This window comes from Mus pahari, chromosome X (assembly GCF_900095145.1).
Source record: "Mus pahari chromosome X, PAHARI_EIJ_v1.1, whole genome shotgun sequence".
In the NCBI taxonomy this organism is placed as follows: domain Eukaryota; kingdom Metazoa; phylum Chordata; class Mammalia; order Rodentia; family Muridae; genus Mus; species Mus pahari.
The window spans coordinates 128,446,831-128,467,099 of record NC_034613.1 but is presented as its reverse complement, the minus strand read 5'-3'; the positions used below and the strand labels follow the sequence as shown (position 1 = coordinate 128,467,099).

Sequence of the window (20,269 nt, the reverse complement as noted above, 5' to 3'; positions counted from 1 at the left end):
CACCTATGGCCATTGGAAAACACAGATATTTACATTACAATTCCTAACAGTAGCAAAATTAGCTATAAAGTAGTAGCTAATTATGAAAATAATTTTATGGTTGTGGTCACCACATCTCAGGGAATGACCCTAGCAGTAGTAGTTAAATATAGGGGAAAGTTTGATGTGCTGTTGGTAAAGGTTTGTCATGAGAATATCACTAATTTGAAATAGAAGAACTCAGGTCTCTGTAGTTTTAGTGATGCTGATGCTAGGCAGGAAGAGAACGAAAAGGCCTTTCTGCAGCCATAGAGACTCCAGGCTGTCTGTGTTGGCTTCCTTTGATACAAGTGCCTTCTTCAGTCCATGGAATGTAATACCAGCTCCCCCTGCAGGCTGATCACTTCAATTTTTCCCTTTTTTTTTAAATCTTAGGTGGTAACTGGCCTAGAGAAGGACAGACAGATAGGACAGAAAGGAAATTGGGTCTACAACCTGCCTTTCAGAAAACCATATCTGTCTATGATAGTGTTTAAAGTGAAAGCTTGTTCTCGTACAGTGTATATGATTTCTTTTTCAGTTATGTGGGAATAGACCTAAATACTTTTAAAAGCTTACAGTTTTCTTATCTTTGTCTAAGGACTCGGATACATTCAGGACACTTGTTATTACTGACTGTGACAGAGAGACAGTTTTTCCTGCTGCCCGGGGTATGACAAAGGGCAGGTATACCAAACAGAAGCCAGAAGGTTCTTGAGGAGGAGGTTCCAGTGGCCTTCTGCTCTGTGTCCTTGGCTCTATGGTGGGTAGTTAGGGTGAGTATTGAAAGATTCTGAGTGTCCTCCTGAAGAATGCATTCCAAGGCTGGCTTGAGTGGGAGGCCTGTCCAAGGGATCAGTATATGATGGTGGGTGGGCCAGCTGTTCCTGGAGATCAGCAATCTCAGCCATCAGCCTACCAGCAACTGCACATTGGGAAGGTATGTCTTGGTGAGCCTCGAGAAGGAGAGTTGAAGGGACCCCACTAGCTATTTCTGCATAGGCTCAAGGCCTGCTAATTCTTGGATAGGAACAGCTGAGTTCTGATGAGGTGAATCAAGAACTTCCTGGTTCCAAGGGCCACAGCAGGGCAAGTTATATGGTGAGGATCATTTTCTGGGTCCACTTGGCATAATATAAACACATTTTGTAAAGGTTTTGGCCACGGCTACTCCATGGTTGGAGGAAGAGTTTTATTTTTTATTATAGATCAAGGGCGAGAGAGAGAGAAAGAGGAGCAGAGCGGAAGAGTTTTATTATAGATCAGAGAGGGAAGGAAAGGGGGAGAGGGAGAGAGGGAAAAAGAGAGGAGCAGGCGGCAGTCAGTGAGTGGCCAGGGCTGTGGGAGCAGAGTGGGAAAGTTCTGCCAGGTATAAGGATTATTTTGTTTGGGAGGAGGACAGGTTAGCTGAAGCAGCCTGGGAACTAGCTTGGAACTCTGGTCTGTTGGAGGCTGAGTTCATAGAGAAATAGATTCCCCTTTCAGAGGTTGGGGAGCTATAGGAGCAGGTAAGAAAGTCATGGTATTTCCTAGCAAACTGGAACTCATGGTACAGCGTTTCTGAAGAATGCTGAGTGTTTACTAAGAGTCTAGCCTGAGCTGAGCCAAACTGCTATTTGAGGGGTTGGGACCTGACCCATGTGTTAATTATCCAGTCTCATATTTCATATGAATCACCTTGACCAAATAATCATTTGAAAAGCTGAACATTTTTGTACATCAAATATTGTTCCTAAGGACATGGTTTGCTTTCTTTTCACCATTTTTTTCTTTAGCACACCAAAAAGTGCCCAGAAGTATGCTTTCAACATGCATATTTTGTTCAGTATGTATATAAGTGATGATTTCTTCAGAGTAATTTTTAAAAGACTACATTTTATTTATTTTTAATTGTGTGTGTACATGCATGCTTGCATGCCTGTGTGAGTGCATATGTATGTATGTACACATAAGTACAGTGCCCACAGAGGCATCCCATCAATCCCTTGGGGCTGGAATAACAGGCAATTATTGCGAGCCACCAAATATGGGTGTTGGGAATTGAACTTAGTCCCTCTGCAAGAACATTACTTTCTCTTAACTGCTGAGCTGTCATGCCAGCTTTAAAAATTGTTTACAAATATAATGTATTTCATAATGCTTTATAGTGTTTGAACAGTTTTCTAACCATGATGGCTTTTCTTTCTACGTAACACTTTGTTCTGAGCTTTGAATGTTTTATTATAATTAAGATAAATCTTTTGTGGCTGGAGAGATGGCTCAGTGTTTAAGAGCACTTGTTGGTTTTGTAGAGGACACAGGTTCAAGTTCTAGCACCCACTTGGTGGCCCACAACCATTTGTAACTCTTAATTTCAGGGGTTTCAATTCCCTTGCCTCTTTTGACCTCCATGGGCACCAGACAGGCACATGGTACATAGCCATACATTCAGGCAAAGCGTCCACACATATACAAATGAATCTTCATAAGTTTCAAAGTCAAGTTCTTCACCTGGGTATTTAGCAACAGGAAAGCACCTTGCAAAGCATGTTCAATGCAGAGTGGAAGAGACCAGGGACATAGGGGTTTTCGCCTGTTTTTCTTGCAATGTCTAGAGACTCTTGACTATTGGCTCCAGAACTGCATGGCATGTTTCCCACAAATATAATTCGTCATTAGATGGTATTAGTACCTGCTTCAGGAAGTGATGGCTTTCATGATAACCCAACAGGTTGTAAGCTTGTGTCTTGCCAGTATTACATGTTATGTTATTAGTATTTCTCATATTTCTGAAAATATGGAATAGACCTTTTTTTAAAAAAAAATATTGACACTGTGATAAAATGTACCTTGAAAAGAAAAAAGATAGAGTCTCATGTACCCAAGCTAGCTGTAGCTGAGAATGATCTGGTCTTCGGTTTCCACCTCTTAAATGCTGGGGTAACAGCTATGAATCTCCATACTCAGTTTATATGTGGCTTTGAATCAAGCCTTGGGCTTTGTGTATGTCACGCAAGTATCCAACTGAGTTAAATGACCTTTAGCCACAAATATATTCTTTAAATGTCGTAGCCTATGTACAATGTATTTGTTAAGCTTCTCATTTTTGCTTTCTCATAGAAAAAGAGCAGTGTCATTTGTAGGAATCCATGAAAGAAATGTGAATCACATTGATACATTTCTCAAAGATATCCTCTCTATAAAATGAAGAGTATTTTCAACTATAATGAATTGTTTGTATACTTCTTGAAGCAGACTTACTGTATTATGAACATAGACTCGGGGGCTGGAGAGATGGCTTAGCAGTTAAGAGCACTGACTGCTTTTCCAGAGGTCCTGAGTTCAATTCCCAGTAACCACATGGTGGCTCACAACCACCTGTAATAGGATCTGATGCCCTCTTCTGGTGTGTCTGATGACAGCTACAGTGTACTCATATTTAAAAAAAAGTACTCATATAAAAAAAAGTATTAAAAGAACATATACTCTGTATATCTTGGTTATATACTGAAGGAAAGCTAATACCCATTATATAAGAATTCTTGTATTTTTATAGCCTCACTGTCACTTATTGCCTTTAAAATATCATAGTCTTAAATAAAAGCTATAGGTATAGAAATGAACCCATGCGTCACAAACATTGTAACTATAATTATTGAGTTTTGCTCTTTAATTGTGCTTCTGATTTAAGGATGAATAGAAATTTTCATTTTTCTATAGATAAGTCTATAACAGTTTCTGTTGCCCATGAAACCCAGTTCATGGAGAATGTTAAATAAGCATTCTACCATCAAGATAAGCCCATAATGCTGTGTCTTTTTTTTTTCCCCTAAGGGTTTATGTTAAAAAAAAAATGTCATCCCTGAGCTGGAGAGATGGCTCAGTGGTTAAGAGCACTGACTGCTATTCCAGAGGTCCTGAGTTTAATTCCCAGCAACCACATGGTGGCTCACAACCATCTGTAATGGGATCTGATGCACTCTTCTGGTGTGTCTGAAGACAGCTACAGTGTATTTATATACATAATAAATAATTCTTTTTTAAAAATGTCACCACAGTCTACCCTTTCTGTCACTGGATTTTACCCTGTTTTCCTGTTTCTGGTGTCCTGGGAAAGCTTCCCTGGATTACCTAGGGAGATCCCAAACAAAACTCACATTGGTGATTTCTCTCAAACTCCCAGATATTTTCCTAGACTTGCTACCTGTGCAGGGGAATACTTCTAGGACTCTTAAAATGATTATTATTTATGCATATATGTGTGTACCTGAATGTCTGTGCATCATGTACATGCATTTATTTCCCCTAGGAGTAGACAGAAGAGGGTATTGGATCTCTTAGAACTGGAGTTACAGGCAGTTGTGGGGCATTTGATGTGGGTGTGGGATATTGAAACTGTCCTCAGAAAAAGCCAGTACTTTTAACCACTGAGCCATCTCTCTAGCCTTGAAGTCTTTTTTTCCCTTGTGTTTTGTTTTTATAAGACAGCGTTTTGTGTGTGTGTGTGTGGGGGTGCTAGAGAGGTGGCTCAGCAGTTAAGAGTACTGACTGCTCTTCCAGAGGTCCTGAATTTAATCCCCAGCAACCATCCATAATGAGATCTGACGCCCTCTTCTGGTATGTGTGAAGACAGCTACAGTCTACTTAGATCTAATAAATAAATAAATCTTAGAGAGAGAGAGAGAGAGAGAGAGAGAGAGAGAGAGAGAGAGAGAGAGAGAGAGAGTGAGTTTCTTTTTGTAGCCCTGGCTGTCCTGGAACTAGTTCTATAAACCAGGCTGGCCTTAAACTCACAGAAATCTCCCTGCCTCTGTCTCCTGAATGCTTGGATTAAAGGCATGTACCACCACTACGACTTGGCTTGCCTTAGACTCTTAATGTTTATTTTTCTTTCTCATAATTTTCAAACGTGTGGTAATGTGGCCCAGTTACACCCTGTCCTATAATCTCAGTAGAAATGCTGGGCTCCACATATTCTGATTCAGCAAGCTCCTTGAACATGCACATTATTCATGAGGAAGGTATGTGACAGCAGTGCAAATTGTTCTCTTCATCAGATTAGGTAGAAGGACTGAGAGTTGCTGAGGGTGGGATGGTGAGAGCAAGAAAGAGATTCTGCTACTGTCAAAGAGAGAGATGAAGAGAAAAAGCTGATGATGCTAGCCTCTAAGTGAGACAGGTATCTTCTAGGGCAGACTTCTGTATTAATATTCCATCAAGCTGTTTTCATTTACTTTCAGCTAGAACTTAATGGTATAAGCTGGGCATGCCGAGAGAGAAACATTCCTGCTCATCTTTTTAGTTTCTTTAAATGTGTGCTCTAATGACCATAAATGAACATACTTAGGAATAGGCCCACCCCTATATATGTATAGGATGCTTGAATAAAATTTCCATGCTTCTCTGTTCTAGGAGGGCATTGCTTTGAAAATAGCCCTGTGATCTCTTTCTATGCTGTATAGATAGTAAATTGTTCTTCAGTCTTGTTTTGGCTTTGCTTATTTTAGCCATGTGAACCCTTTTGTACTCATTAACAGTGGGAGTTGTAGCTTCACCAACCACTATTATTCTATTATTTCCACTTTAAAGGGGTTATTGGTTTTGCAGAGAAGACCAGCATAAATTATACTTCTTTTTTAAAAAAAAACTAAAAACTTTATTTTATTTAATATATGAGTGCTCTGCTGCATATACATCTGCCTGGCTGCCCCTGTAGATTGTTGTGAACCACCATGTGGTTGCTGGGAATTGAACTTAGGACCTCTGGAACAGCAGCCAGTGCTCTTAACTGCTGAGCCATCTCTCCAGCCCTCAAACTATACTTCTTTTATATGTCCATTGACAACGTGACTTCATTGTCATCATGAAGAGCCCTAACTGCTCCCTTGAGTCTTTCTAGTGGATTGTAGGAGTTTACAAAGCCATTTTTCTCATACCTTCACTCCGTCGTTAATCCCTTACTCTAAAAAGGCATTTTATATATTTTGGTATGTTATTTTGAGACAGTGTCTTTGGCTTAGAAATCTCATTATCCTGATAGTCTCTCTTGAGCTGTAATTTCGAGCTTGCACCATCATATTTAGCCTAACAGGTGATACCTGTTGTAGTCATTTTGGAATACACAGGCAAGATAGAAGGGCAAAGAATAACCACTGATCCAGCTGCTCACAGAAATCCCTTGTAATAGGTTCCATACTTCCAGCATGTTTTGTATATCAGATTCAGTTTTGGTTTTTTTGTTTGAGTGTTTGTTTTTGAGGTAATATAGTGTCCCATACTGAATTCTGAAGTTGTTTAGTTTATTATTAGGTAATTAGTATATTTGGTTTAAGCCCAGAATCAAGTACTTCAGCATATATTATCCTTTATAAAATACTTGAAATGTCCTCTGTTGTTTCTGAAATAGGAAAAAATACAGTGCAACTGATGCAGGAGAAACTCGAAGTAGTAAAAATTGATGCTATAAAGGATTTTCTAGTGAGCTTGCTTAGGAAGTATTAAATGCCACAGAGGAGAATTTAGCTAAGTGAGTACTGCCTTCCAATAAAACTGGAAGATAACTAGTGTATTAACATGACTTGTTGGAAACTGAGAAAGAAGATTCTGTGTCACTATTGAAGTTTCAGGTTGCTGGGAAACTTTCTGCTAATATTCACTCACCAAGATGGACTTCCAATTAGGCTCCATTCCTATAACAAAAGGGGACAACCCTGACTTAGAACCAGCAATTAAGAAGGACATGCCTCTAAGGGGCAGTGCAGGGTTACAACTACCGTAAGCTCCTGGTCTGCCATTATGCCCCCCTCTGCTCTCATCAGAAAAAGCACAATTCTGCCAGGTGGGCAAGATGAACCCAGCTAACAACTGTTCAAAACAGACAAACAAACAAACAAAAACAGTTTTTGGTCAGATCCTCTGAGCATTAGCCAGAGCTGGACAAGTGCCATAAAGAGCTTTTTCTTCATTAATCTCTTAATTATGAAGTATGTGGAGTGATTTCCCACTGGGAAGACATTATTTCTATTACCCTACAACAAATATTGTTAATAAATCCTTATCCACATTTGAGATGATAATTCTCATGTTGACATGTTTCTGGGAGTTGATGGGTTACGCAGCCAGTCTGGCAGTCCTAAGATCTATCATCAGTAAGCCAATGAGAGACACAGGTAACAGTGAAGATTTCAGTGTGGCCATATTGGAAAGAGGAACAAATAAAGAGGTCTAGCCATCCCCATTTTGGAGGTCCTGACATGTGGTTTAGGATTCAGTAGAGGGCAAGACTTTTGTATGACTACGCAGTCCTGGACAAGATGTGATCCTACTCATCACTGACACATCCCTGCTAGGTCTGCAAGGTCAGCCATAGAAACTGTCAGCAGAGTGTAAAATAAAATCTCTTTCCAGGAGACAAGTTCCCTCTCTGGCTAGCACCTGGGCTTAACCTTTCCCTTCCCAGAGCGAGACTCTTGGGGTAAATTCCTATTTCTTAGGGTCCATTGTCTCAATATCTGATAACCCAAGGCAGGGGTACAAGTGTTTCTTTTTAGAATATCTTGGCTCCTGCTGAGACTGTTTGAGATACATTTTGCAAAATTCCTTTGAGAACATTCATCAAGAGTCTATTACTATGCCCCGAGATTATTGCTACCCTTTTAAACATTACTAAATTAAGACTTGGGTATAAATTACATCAAAGGTTTACATTTTCATACATTTAAGACCTATACATCTATTTTCACTTGCTTTTTTATATAAAAGGTGAACGTACAAGATATATAAGATACTGTTGAAATGAGTATTTTGTGATCAGGACTATAAATTCAGTGTTAGAACATTTGCTTAGTACCACAAAGCTCCGAGTTCAATCCCCCCAGCTCAGCAAAAGGTAATGACAAAAAGGGAAATTATCCGCATAAGTAAATATTTAAAAGGTGGTGGAAACAACTCTCAGAAACTAAAAAACACACCTTTTGGAGCCTGGGGCTGTTCTCAATAGAATCACAGACTCCATTTCCTGCCCTAGATAAACTACTGTCTTGCTTTCTTATTATCTTTGTGCATATCACTTAAGAGGCAATTTGAGTGACAGTTGGGCTTGGTGGGACACACCTGTAATCCTACATTTAGGAGGAAGAGACAGTAGGATCCAGAATTAAAGGTAGCCTCAGTTATGTAGCTAGTTGGAGGTCAGCATGGACTACTTGAGACCCTGTTTCACAAAGAAAATACTGAATTTGAGTCACTTGTTTATTTTTTACATTTGATACCTTGCCTTGGATACATTTGAACAATCCCCTCACACTAAGATTACAGACAAGGACAGAGCACATATACTTTCCTTCTGGGAAACAGCAAGTTCTGTTCCTGACTAAGTAATCTGATATTTGTGTAAGTGTCCAGGTAAGAATGATGATATCTTAAGGAGATGCTAAACATTTGCTCACTTTGCCTAACTGTTGAACAATGAACCTCAAGGAATTGGAATCTCCCCAGGAATCTCATTCTGGGGGTGTAAAATACTGAAGTTCGGTGCCAGCCAGAGGGAGAGCCAACACTTGAACAGAGAGTTTCTACAGTTCTGATGACTTGTCAGACTACCTTGTAAGAGCCGAAATTATGATGGTTGGGACCACACCACAACCAGGACAGCTTAGTTAGGCATACTTTTTGCCCTCTATTTAAACCTAAATGTTACTTCTATGCCCTGGAAGATGGTCTTCGGGGCAGATCACTGGAGTTCTGTGCTCCTTTGTGGCTGCAGTAACCAAATCTTTTCCGCTTTTTACTGTTACTTTTTAAATTAGCTAAATGAGGATAGGTGGTCTGCCAGGGCCTGTGCTACTTTATGACTTTAGAAGTAAAGGTTTCCCATGTACTTTAAATCAGAAAGGGTGCTGTAACAAAACAGCATAGCCTACATTGCCATTAGGAACTTCATACTGGATAAAGCATGATGAGCTTACTGGCTGAAACACACACACACACACACACACACACACAAAACCTCACTTGAAATGGAAAGACTTAAATATCTATGGAGTTTAGTAGTTTTCAGTCCTGTACCTGTCTATGTACCTCCATACTGTCTAGGTAGGACACAGTATAGCACTAAAAAAATCCTTTAGGAGTGAAAATGTTTCTTTAGATACTCTCTCAATTTGAAGGCATATCAGTGTTGTAGCCCTAAGCTTTGAGGTTACTTTTGATGGCTGGTACTCTTCAGTATGGTAGAGTTTACTTATTCTCGTAATATCCGAATTCTCAAATTATTTTTCTTCCTGTCTTGGATAGTGAGTAGAAAGAAAAACTTAGGGATCATGTAGACCAATGAATTTTAAAATCTAAATGAAAGAAACTTGTGGTATAGCAGGGGAGTGTGGTGTATGGAGGGAGCAGTAAGTAGTAGAAGCAGGGCCATTCTTATCACCTCCTTGCCTCAAAATAAAGGGACTGTACTTCAGTGTAGCTAAGATGTAAGAGAAATTCTCTTACACTCTGGCCCAAGCCCTGCCTTGGATTCCAGGAGACCCCAGGAAAAGTAAAGAACTGTTTGCGTGTGTGTGTCTGTCTTTTTTTAATGGCAAACCTGTCATTAAAAAGGTGGCATACAGTTCCATTATTAAATGGAACCTGTTTTTGTTACGAAATATGATTTTTTTTTCCTTTATGTTAGGATAGAACTTTCAAACAATTCAGATGGCTGGGAGCTTGCCTCAGGGAGCTTAGATACAGGGAGGGGGCCTATCCATTATTGGACCTATAGGCAAGCTCTTCCCTGCACTTCCCTGCTGCTCAGGTGTGACCGAGGGTGGGGAAAGCCCCAAAGGATGGGAGGTTTCAGTAGCAGCTTGCTTGGTGTCATGGACACTGCTGTGGGTAGTTAGATTCAGGTAACTGAGGGCCGAGAGGATAGTGAGTGCGTCAGAAGTGGGTTCGAGGCTGGGGTGAGTGGGAGGAGCATGTCCTTGTATGCGTCTTGAGCGTGAGACGCAGGGGGCTGTCGGGAGCAGGTTCTGGACATCACCAACCGCGTCTCTTAGGCAACAGGCAACTACAGCCTTGGAAGGAAAGTGCAGAAGATTCGAGCCAGACTGGCAACAACCTCCCCAGCATATGCGTGCAGACTCAGAACCAGCCAATCCTTCCCTAAGAAGAGTTCATCATTCCAATGTGGTAGGGACTTCCTGTTGCTGTTGCCATGGTTTCGCGGGCGGGACTTAAAAGAGGCTTCCTTTGTTTGAATGGTTCTCCAGTCCCCTTGCTCAGGTTTGAGTGCGGTGTGTGTTCTTTCCACCTGTCTTTCTCAGCCTTCATCTTATGGGCTGTGGGCAGAAAAGCAGCGGAAAAGATGGATGATCCTCCGAAGATGGACGATCCTCCGATGTGGGTGCCTGTCTGTTTTTTTAAAGTCTTAGATGGCAGTATTGTGCCATACAGACCCTTCTCTTCTGCCCTATGTGTTTGAAAAAATACTGTGAGTCTTTTTAAACTAAAGAGGCTTCCCCTCCTTTCCTTCCCTTCTCCTCTTACCCTTTCTCCTCCCCTCCCCTTCTCTTTCCCCAGTAGGATTTCTTCCTGTCTGGAACTGGCAATTGAGTTAATAAATTCTAGAGTTTACCTTGTTGATATTCACAGCCTTAGAACAAATCCCTTTATTTTTCAAGTTGGTTTTACTGTTGTGAGGCAGCCTAGATGCTACAGCGACTTGTATTTTAGCTTCTCTGAAAAGCCTTATTATTCTACCCCCTGCTTTCCCTGGGGTTTACCGACCTTTATCCATGTGTTCTTTCAGTATAGATTTTGTTTCACTTCCGTCTGGATATTTTTTGTAAAGTGTTAATGAAAACAGTTTTTTCCTACAGTCCCAAAACCCAGTGGTCACCATTAATTGCACTTTTATGGTAATTGCCTCGGAGGTTTTTCTAATCCATATAGGTCTTTTAAACATACTGGAATGCATATTTATACCTTTGCTTTATCATCTTAAAAACTTATGTAGAAAATAAGACAAAATTCCATTGACATGTATAATTGCTGAGTCATTTTGTCACCTGAACATTTTCTTCAGCGTGACAAAATTATTTAATAACTGATATGAAAAATACAAACAACCCACAGCCCCCATCTCAATATCAAATATTATAAAAGTATTGTTGCTAAGGACAAGATCTGTACTAGTTTGTTTCTTTTTTACTCACCATCGATTTTTAAGCACATAAAGTGGCTAGCAGTGTGTTCTGAATAGATATGTTGTATATATGAATTAGTGTTTGATTTCGGCAGGGCAATTTTGTTTAAAAATACAACGTGTCATTTCATAATATCCTGTAGTGCTTAAACAGTTTTCTATATGCCTTTTCTTTCCATTTAAACTATGTAATAAGTATCTTACTGGAATTTCAAACCATCGTTGTTCCTAGGTTTGCATTCCTTCCCAGAGTCTTTGTTCTTGTATTTAGCACAAAAATGTGTTCTACAAAAGAGTGTATAATGTAGAATGTGATTCCATATCTGTGTGCCAGAGTTGCCACAAATGTGAAGGATGGTGCTTTTAATATGTGCTTCAGTGTTGATAGCCTGCATAAATAGTGCAACAGGTCCTTAGTTTGAGTCCTCACTACTAGATGTCACCTTATTGCTCTCTCTATTAGTTGTCTTGACATGCGTAGTAGGGGAAGATTTTTAAATCAGTATTTTACTTATTTATATATGTATTTATTTCCTTGAATCTGGGTATGATACAAATCTCCTTAGATGTAACCTCTTGAGGTTCTCATTCCTACCTTTCAGTAGGAAAATCACTATGTAATTTTGAGTGAACTGAGTCAAGGAGGAAAATCTTAATATTTGAATATTTTCATACATTCTTATATTTCTAGAAGCAGATTTATTGGCTTCACAAGTCCAAACTTTTTATATTAATTAATTTTGCTTTTGACAATATTATAAATAAGTCAGACCTTTTTATTTTATGAGTACATTTTGCATGAAGTTAATTCCTATTGTATGTGAACTTTGTTTTTTTTTGTGCACTCGCCATCATGTATAAATTTTGAAAAATTGATTTAATGTCGCAGATGTAGAAATTAACCCCACAATGACACATATATTATAAATGTTTTCCTTTTAAATTATGGCTGTGGTTTCCAGATATATAATTATTAATACTTCCCTACCCCCCACTTCTCTGCTGGGGGTGGAACTTGGAGCTTGAAGCACTCAGGTATACACACTGCCACTGAAGTACTGCTGTCTCCTTCCTAACATTGAAGCCTATGCTCCACTGTTTTATTCTTCTGTGCAGAGCTGACAGTCCCATCTAGTCCTTCTTCCCCTGCCACTCAGTTTTAGCTTGCTCCTTTCATTTTTCCACTATTGTAAGGTAGTCCGCATCAAAATGCTTTGAAAACCCCAAATAAAAATTCAAAGTGACTGCATGTTTGAATAGTTCCCTTACTACTTGTTAAACTCACTCACTACCCTCTGGGACTCCAATATATATGTCTTTTCCCCATATCCCTTGTGGTAATTTAGCACAATTACATGCTTTTATACTTTCACTAGAAGGACACACTCTGATTCATCAAAGCTGCCCATGCATACACATAAATTTAACCTTCACCCATGAGGGCAGAGATGGTAGTTGTGAAAGGAGTTATCTTCTTCCTTCTGGAGCTGAGGGGGTGGGTAAGCAGTGATGATGTTATCAAAGGAAGAGATGAATACAAGGTGTGACTGGGAGTGGTAGCTCCATTAACAATAATAACTTCTACCATTTCCACCTTAAAAGGAATGTCAGCACTGAGAGAAGACCCACAGGAACTCTACTTGCTTTCTCTGTCATCTGCCAGTTTTACTTCATTGTCCCCATGGAGAAGGTTGACTGCTTCTTTGATCCTGTCCAGTAGGTCTGGGAATTTACACAACCTACTGAAGAAATGTTTTTCACATATTCACTATTAATTTATCATTAATTTCCATGTGATGAAATGGCAGTGTCTTTTGTTTGCTCGTTTTGTTGGTTATTTTTGAAATAAGGTGTGCTTGTGGGGTTCAGTCTGTTTCTAGTCTGTTGCTTCAGCCTCCCATGTTCTGGGATCAGAGAAGTGTGTCACCACCCTGACTTTCTAATTCATTTCTGTTGTAGTCACTTGGGAATATATGGAAGAGAATAAATGAAAAAGTGTAATCTTTTCTTAATGTGTTTTACATATTGCATTCATTTTTCCATAAATGTGGTAATATACTGTTGAATATTAGATTATGAAATAGTTTTTTCCTATTAGGTAATTAGCATATTTTCTTTCTGTTTTTCTTTTTTGAGACGGTTTCTCTGTGTAGCCTTGGCTATCCTGGAACTCACTCTGTAGACTCAGAACTCAGAGCTTTGAACTCAGAGATGTGCCTACCTCTGCCTCCTGGGTGATGGGATTAAATGTATTTGCCACCCCAGCCTACCATCTACATTTTCTTAAAATTCAAATTTCCAAAGTCTATCATATCTTCTCCTATAACATGATTAACAGTTCTTTTATTGCTTCTGACAAAGAAAAAATAATGCTATGATAAACTTTGTTAGGACATCATTGCCCTCATTTTAAACAACGTGCCTTCTGCGGCTTTCTGCCAATTGGACAGATAACTGCAAAACTCCTTTGACCTAAAACCTTGCCAGTATCTGTACCATTGTGTACTGAGATTACTGTTAACCTTCAAAATGTTACTATGTTGAGATCTGAATTTGTTGTCTTTGTTTTTAAAAATGTTTTTTAAGTTATTTATGACTTAGTGCCTTTTCATACATTTAAGCCCTGTACATTGTTATATATACTCTGTGAAAATGAATTTTTAAGATTTTATGTGTTATATTAATTTTAAAAGGAATACATTGCGGCTGGAAGTGGCTTTGTTCTTGCACAGTACAATTAAATCTGTGGGCTGAGGATCCAATTATGCCAAAAAGGGGCAGGGGACAACAACAAACAATGAATAAATGAACAGTAAAACAACCCAAACATTTCTCCAGGCCCGTTCTGTCAGCCATGTACTCCAGATATTTCTGTGTGCAAATTTATAATCTGAGAAAGATTATAAAAAGATCATAATCTTATGAGAAAGATTATGAGAAGATCATGGTTGCATATTTGACTCGCTGCTCTATGTAAAGTGCCACCATGGCTCAGCTCTGTTATTGGCCCATCTCAGGGCTCTCCTTGGTGTCTCTCAGTTGAAGAAACAGGTTAATATGATTCTCCCCCCCCCCCTGCACTATATTCCACATCACAGTTTCTTGAGCTGGATATTTCTGAACAATCTTACCACACTGAGATTATAGGGGATAGAACACATAGTCTCCTTCTTGGGACTCACTGGTCATGTTATAACACAGGTCCTACTCCTGACCATGTGTTCTGGTGTTTTATTACATCAGGAAGCTTGTGAGCTTTGATTCTTAGAAGCATATATAATCAGTCTTTGCCACATAAGACCACCGGCTCTGGAAGCACACCATTAGGGGGAGCAAAATTTTCCCTACATCTTCAAAATGGCAGACAAAGAATTCTGCTACAACATTCTATAATCTGTGATGCTAGATAATTGAATTTAGGAAAAAAAAAACCATCTTGTGCTGTTTGGAAAAGATAAGATACACACAATCACGTGAAAGAACAGGATCCAACTCTGTAGAGATTTGGTTTTCAGTGATAAATGAAGATATGATAAAGGGAGTCTAAAAAGGTTGCAAAGATATGCTACCTTGAAAAAAGATGATTTTTTTTCATATTTCTTGGTTAAGTTTATGCCTGGTTAGCAGTTTACCAGTATTACAGACTAAGTTAGCATAGTGGTTACTTCTTGGTGTATATACAGGCACTCCTAGGGATGGTTAAGTTTACTCTCTTTTTTCCTTTTACTCATTGGGACATGAGGAGGAAAACTTAGAGAGCGTGTGATCCCAGTAGATTTCAAACTGTTTACGTGCAAGAGACTTTCTTGGGGAAGGAATGTTTGATGGGATGAGGAGGCACTGTAGATGAAAGGGGTTCTTCTCTCACACTCTCCTACCTAGTTGGTGCTACCCTCTGGTTCTTAAAGCTGACGAAACAGCCAGAAAACAAAAGTTTTGTTTGTTGGGGTATTGTTTTTCAGGAAAATAGGAGAGGCTGATGGAGCTTGGATTGGAAGGGGTGGTCTCTTGAGCCTGGGTCAAGGTATACCCTTCATGGGGCCTCGTTTGCTCACAGTACTGTTTAAGACCCTCTTAAGTAAATATGTGGGTAGTTCGTTTGTTTTTTCCACCCTCGATTTCTTTGAGGTTTGAGTTAAAATATTAAGAAAGCTTTAATTTTTTTTATACTTGTCCAGAAGCAGAGATGTAAGTAGAGGTACTTGGCCGGTTCTGGACAGTAGCATGCTTGGGGCATGACTACCAGAAGGAGATTTTTAAGGGCAATAAGGTCCCCAGGAGGAAAGGCTCCATTGACTGCCTGCATTGTATCCTGGGCCATGAGCTGGGCAGGGGATGAAGGCTGCAGGGAAGATAGTAAGTACAGCCACATGAGAGTAAATATCAAACGCTGGGAGGAGTGGGAGGAGTATGTGTAGGGACTGGCACACCCCTCTCACGTGGCCTCCTGGGCAGTATTAGGTCCTACTTATCAGTAGTCCCATTCTGCCTTAGCGGTTGCATCCCTTGGCCAGCAAAGAACTACAACATTTGAAGGAAAGTGCAGGCTTGCTTCAGGAGGGAGACTGGCAAGGCCTCTCAGGACTCCTGTGACAGCTTGGAATTCGCCAGTACTATACTACAAGGAGCAACATATTTCAGATGTGGTAGGGACTTTCTTTCTTTCTTTCTTTCTTTTTTTATTATTTTCTTTATTTACATTTCAAATGCTATCCCGAAAGTTCCCTATACCCCTCCCCCGCCCCTGCTCCCCTACCCACCCACTCCCACTACTTGGCCCAGGCCTTCCCCTGTGCTGGGTCATATAAAGTTTGCAAGACCAAGGGGCCTCTCTTCCCAATGATGGCTGATTAGGCCATCTTCTGTTACATATGCAGCTAGAGACTCGAGCTCAGGGGGTACTGGTTAGTTCATATTGTTGTTCCACCTACAGGGTTGCAGCCCCCTTCAGTTCCTTGGGTACTTTCTCTAGCTCCTCCATTGGGGACCCTGTATTCCAGCCAATAGCTGTCTGTGAGCATCCACTTCGGTATTTGCCAGGCACTGGCATAGCCTCACAAGAGAGAGCTATATCAGGGTCGGTAGGGACTTTCTTATGCTGTTGTTAATGGTTCTGTGAGCGGAACTAAGGGAGGCTTCCATTATTGGTGTAGACTGCTTAGCTTCTTGGGCAGGTGTGAGTTCCTGGAATGGTCTGTCTGGTCAGTTTTCTCAGTAGGTTGCCTTTTTCATCTTTATTTAATTGGCTGGCAGCAGAAATTCTCAGAAAAGATGGACTTTTCCGATGTCAATGTTTATTCTACACTTCTCCAGCCTTAGACAGCAGTATTTCCTGAAGCAGTGTGCCGTTCTGCACTTTCCCTTTGCGAGTGGAAAAAAAATCCCCACTGCAGAGCCTCTTTCTACTATGGAGGCTTTTTTAAAAAGTTACTGTCTTGGAGCTTGAGATTAAAGTACCAACTTCAAGATTGCCTCCAAACAACTCCCTGTATCTTGGACAAAGCCCTGTTCTTTCCAAGTTGCCTTTGCTTTAGTGGTACAGCCAAGGAATTCATTCTTTTTTTTCCTTCTGGCCTTGGAATTTATGCACCTTTGCAGATAGATTTTATTATACTGTATTCTAGACATTTTCTGAGAGTATTAATGAAAACAATTTTTTTAAAAATTAATTTTACTTTTTTTTATAAGTTACATCTTTTTTTAAAAGATTTATTTATTTATTATATGAAAGTACACTGTAGCTGTCTTCAGACACACCCGAAGAGGGGTCCTATCATGTTACAGATGGTTGTGAGCCATCATGTGGTTGCTGGTATTTGAACTCTGGACCTTTGGAAGAGCAGTTGGGTGCTCTTACCCGCTGAGCCATCTTACCAGCCCTAATTTTACTTTTTACTTATTCACTTTATATTCTACTCACTGCTTCTCTCTCTGTCATGCCCTAACGAAGTCCTTTCCCCTCCCCTTCTCCTTCTCCTTTGAGCAAGTGTACCCCCCCCCCCAGTAGCCCCCTCTCAAGTCTCTGCAAGGCTAGGTTCTTCCTCTCCCACTGAGGCCAGACAAGGCAGCCCAGCTAGAAGACATATCCTACATACAGGCAACAGCTTTTGGGATAGCCCTAGTTGTTCAGGACCCACATGAAGACCAAGCTGCACATCTGCTACATATGTGCGGGGAGGCCTAGGTCCAGCCTGTGCTTGCTCTTTGGTTGGTGGTTCAGACTCTGAGAGCCCCAAGAGTGCAGGTTAGTGGACTCTTGGTCTTCCTGTGGCGCTCCTGTCCCCTTTGGGGCCCATAATCCTTCCTCCTATTCCTCCATGAGAGTCCCCAAGCTCCATCCACTATTTGACTGTGGGTGTCTGCATCTGTCTGAGTCAGTTGCTGGGTGGAGCCTCTCAGGACAGCCATGTTAGGCTTCTGTCTGCAAGTATAACAGTATAAATAGTATCAAGGATTGGTGCTTGTCCATGGGATGGGTCTCAAGTTAGGCTGGTTATTAGCCATTCCTTCAGTCTCTGCTCCCTCCCCTGTGCCTGCATTTCTTATAGACAGGACAAATTTTAGGTTGAAAGTTTAAAGTTTTGTGGGTGTGTTGGTGTCTCTATTGATCCACTGGGGTACCTGCCTGGCTACAGGAGGTAGCCTCTTCAGGTTCCATATCCTCAATGTTGTGCGTTACAGCTAAGGTCACCCCCATTGATTCTTGGTCACCTCCCATGTCCCAGGTCTCTGTCTGGACCTGGAGATAGCATCCCCCTACCCCAGTCAGTTTCGGATTTCCATTCATTTTCACGGCCATCTAGCCATCACTCCTGTCCTTCCCTGTACCTGATCCTAACCCCCCATTCCCCTCCTACTCCCTTCCAGTTCCCTCCCTCCATCTGCTTCTTATGAATATTTTATTCACCCTTCTATGTGAGATGCAAGCATCCTCACTTGGACCTTCTTGTTTAGTTTCTTTGGGTCTGTGGAGTATAACATGGTAGCTGTATGTTATGGCTAACATCCACTTATAAGTGAGTACATACCATGCATGTCCTTTTGGGAGTGGGTTACCTCACTCAGGATGATATTCTCAAGTTCCATCCATTTGCTGCAAACTTCATGATGTTTTTGTTTTTTAATACCTGAACAATATCCCATTGTGTAGATGTACATTTTCTTTTTCCCTTCTTCAATTGAGGGACATCTAGATTGTATCCAGCTTCTGCTTATTACAAATAAAGTTCCTATGAATATAGGTGAATAATTTTCTTTGTAGGATATTGTAGTGTCTTTTGAGTATATCCCTAGGAATGAGTATAGCTGAGTCTTGGGTAGAACTATTCCCAGTTTTCTGAGAAACCTCCAAATTGATTTCCAAAGTGGCGTACAAGTTTGCGCTCTCACCAGGAATGAAGGAATGTTCCCTTTGTTCCACATCCTGCAAGCTTGTGCTATCTCTTGAGTACATCTGAGAGAGGACTAATAACTAAAATTTACAAAGAACTAACACTAACAGTCAAATAACCCAATTAAAAGATGGGGTACAGAGCTAAACAGAGAATTCTCCACAAAGGACTCTTGAATGGCTGAGAAGCACTTAAAGAATTGTTCATAGTCCTTAGTCTTCAGGGAACTGCAGGTCAAAACATCTCTGAGATTCCACCTTACACCTATCAGAATGGGTAAGATCAAAATAAAAAGAATTTTTACCCACATATTCTGTTCGGTGATTCTTGCTTTAGAGGTTTTTTTTCCATGAAGGTATATTTGCACATTAAAACTTGAATTATTTTACTGTACAATTCCTGCAAATTATGGTAATATCCACATACATAATTAGGCTATGATAGGTTGGTCCTAGTAATGAGTAACAAGTATGACAAAGTTCTTTCAGACCTGATTTGGAAAACAAAAGTAACCCTTGAATTCCTATGTAAATGTTAAACAACAAAGAATTTTTCCTAAGGACAGGAGCTTTACAAGTAATTCCCTCTCCTCACCCCACTCCCTTAACCCTACCTCCATCACTAGGACATTCACAGAGCAATGTCTAGTAGTCTGTCCTCAACACCAGCATCTGTTGAATACAGGAGCATTTCTTCTGGATTATTTTGTTTATGCATATGGTGTTTCATAAAACTCTTGAGTATTTGTAGTTTTCCTTCTTTTCTTCTCCCCTCCCTCCCTCCCTCCCTCCCTCCCTCCTTCCCTCCCCCATCTCTCTCTCTTTCTTCTTTCTTTCTTTCTTTCTTTCATTCATTCATTCATTCATTCATTCATTCATTCATTCATTCATTTTTCAAGACAGGGTTTCTCTGTGTAGCCCTGGCTGTCCTGGAACTCACTCTGTGGACCAGACTGGCCTCCAACTCAGAGATCTCCCAAGTGCTGGGATTAAAGTTCTTTCCTTTTTATATGTATTTTTATTTCACATGTGCTGGTGGTTTGCCTGCATGTCTGTTTGTGTGGGTGTCAGATTCCTGGAGTTTGTGAGCTTTCATGTGGGTGCTGGGAATTAAACCCTGGTCCTTTGGAAGAGCAGCCAGTGTTCTTAACTGCTGAGTCATCTCTCTGGCCTTATATTTGCAGGTTTTTTTTCTTTTTGCCCTGGAAGAGTTGGACTAGTGTTTATTATGCAGAAGGGAGGAAAGGGGATCCCCTAGTCATAGTTTCCCTTTCCCTTAGCACAGAAGTCACTAAGCCTTGTGCCTCTGGTGAGGGTCAGGAGGTAATGAGCACAAGCCCAGTTGCAGCAAGCACAATAGAAGACAGTGTCCATACCCCCAACCCCCACTCCCAGGCTCCAGAGGCAGGCCTCGTCTCCAGCCAGTGCCTCTTATAGCTCAGATATCAATAGGCACAGACCTTGGTTCTGTCTCTTCACCACAAACACCCTCTCTCCCAACACAGTCACCAGCAGTGTGTGTTCACCAAAGACCACAGACAGCCATTTGAAAGGGATGTTCATGCCATGGTGCAGCCTGAAGCCACAGGCTGTGCTGACCAGCTCTGAGATGGTGCTGGCTGCCTGCTCATCATTCTTAAGTTCCCCAGATGATGCCAGCACTGCACCTTCGCTCAGCACCAGGTAGCCAA

The 20,269-nt window shown here is 40.7% G+C and overlaps 2 protein-coding genes across 4 annotated transcripts in view; both read left to right on the top strand.

Moving 5' to 3' along the window:
- Fam104b (family with sequence similarity 104 member B) overlaps positions 1 to 20,269 on the top strand; it is a 41,402-nt gene that overhangs the window by 4,178 nt on the left and 16,955 nt on the right. Inside the window, exon 1 of one of the 3 annotated variants that reach the window (XM_021188318.2) lies at positions 9,990 to 10,173. The exons of 1 other annotated variant lie outside the window; for it this stretch is intronic. In XM_021188318.2, the coding sequence (XP_021043977.1) occupies positions 10,169 to 10,173 (5 nt within the window). In that variant the 5' untranslated portion in view covers positions 9,990 to 10,168. Of the gene's footprint in view, positions 1 to 9,989; positions 10,174 to 10,253; positions 10,384 to 20,269 lie in introns of those variants that run through there. One more of the 3 variants, XM_021188317.1, reaches the window with a different exon arrangement.
- LOC110313876 (protein FAM156A/FAM156B-like) overlaps positions 9,990 to 20,269 on the top strand; it is a 40,390-nt gene continuing 30,110 nt past the window's right edge. The window contains exon 1 of the mRNA XM_021188315.2: positions 9,990 to 10,173. The gene's annotated coding sequence lies outside the window, so the exon portion shown is untranslated. The remainder of the gene's footprint in view (positions 10,174 to 20,269) is intronic.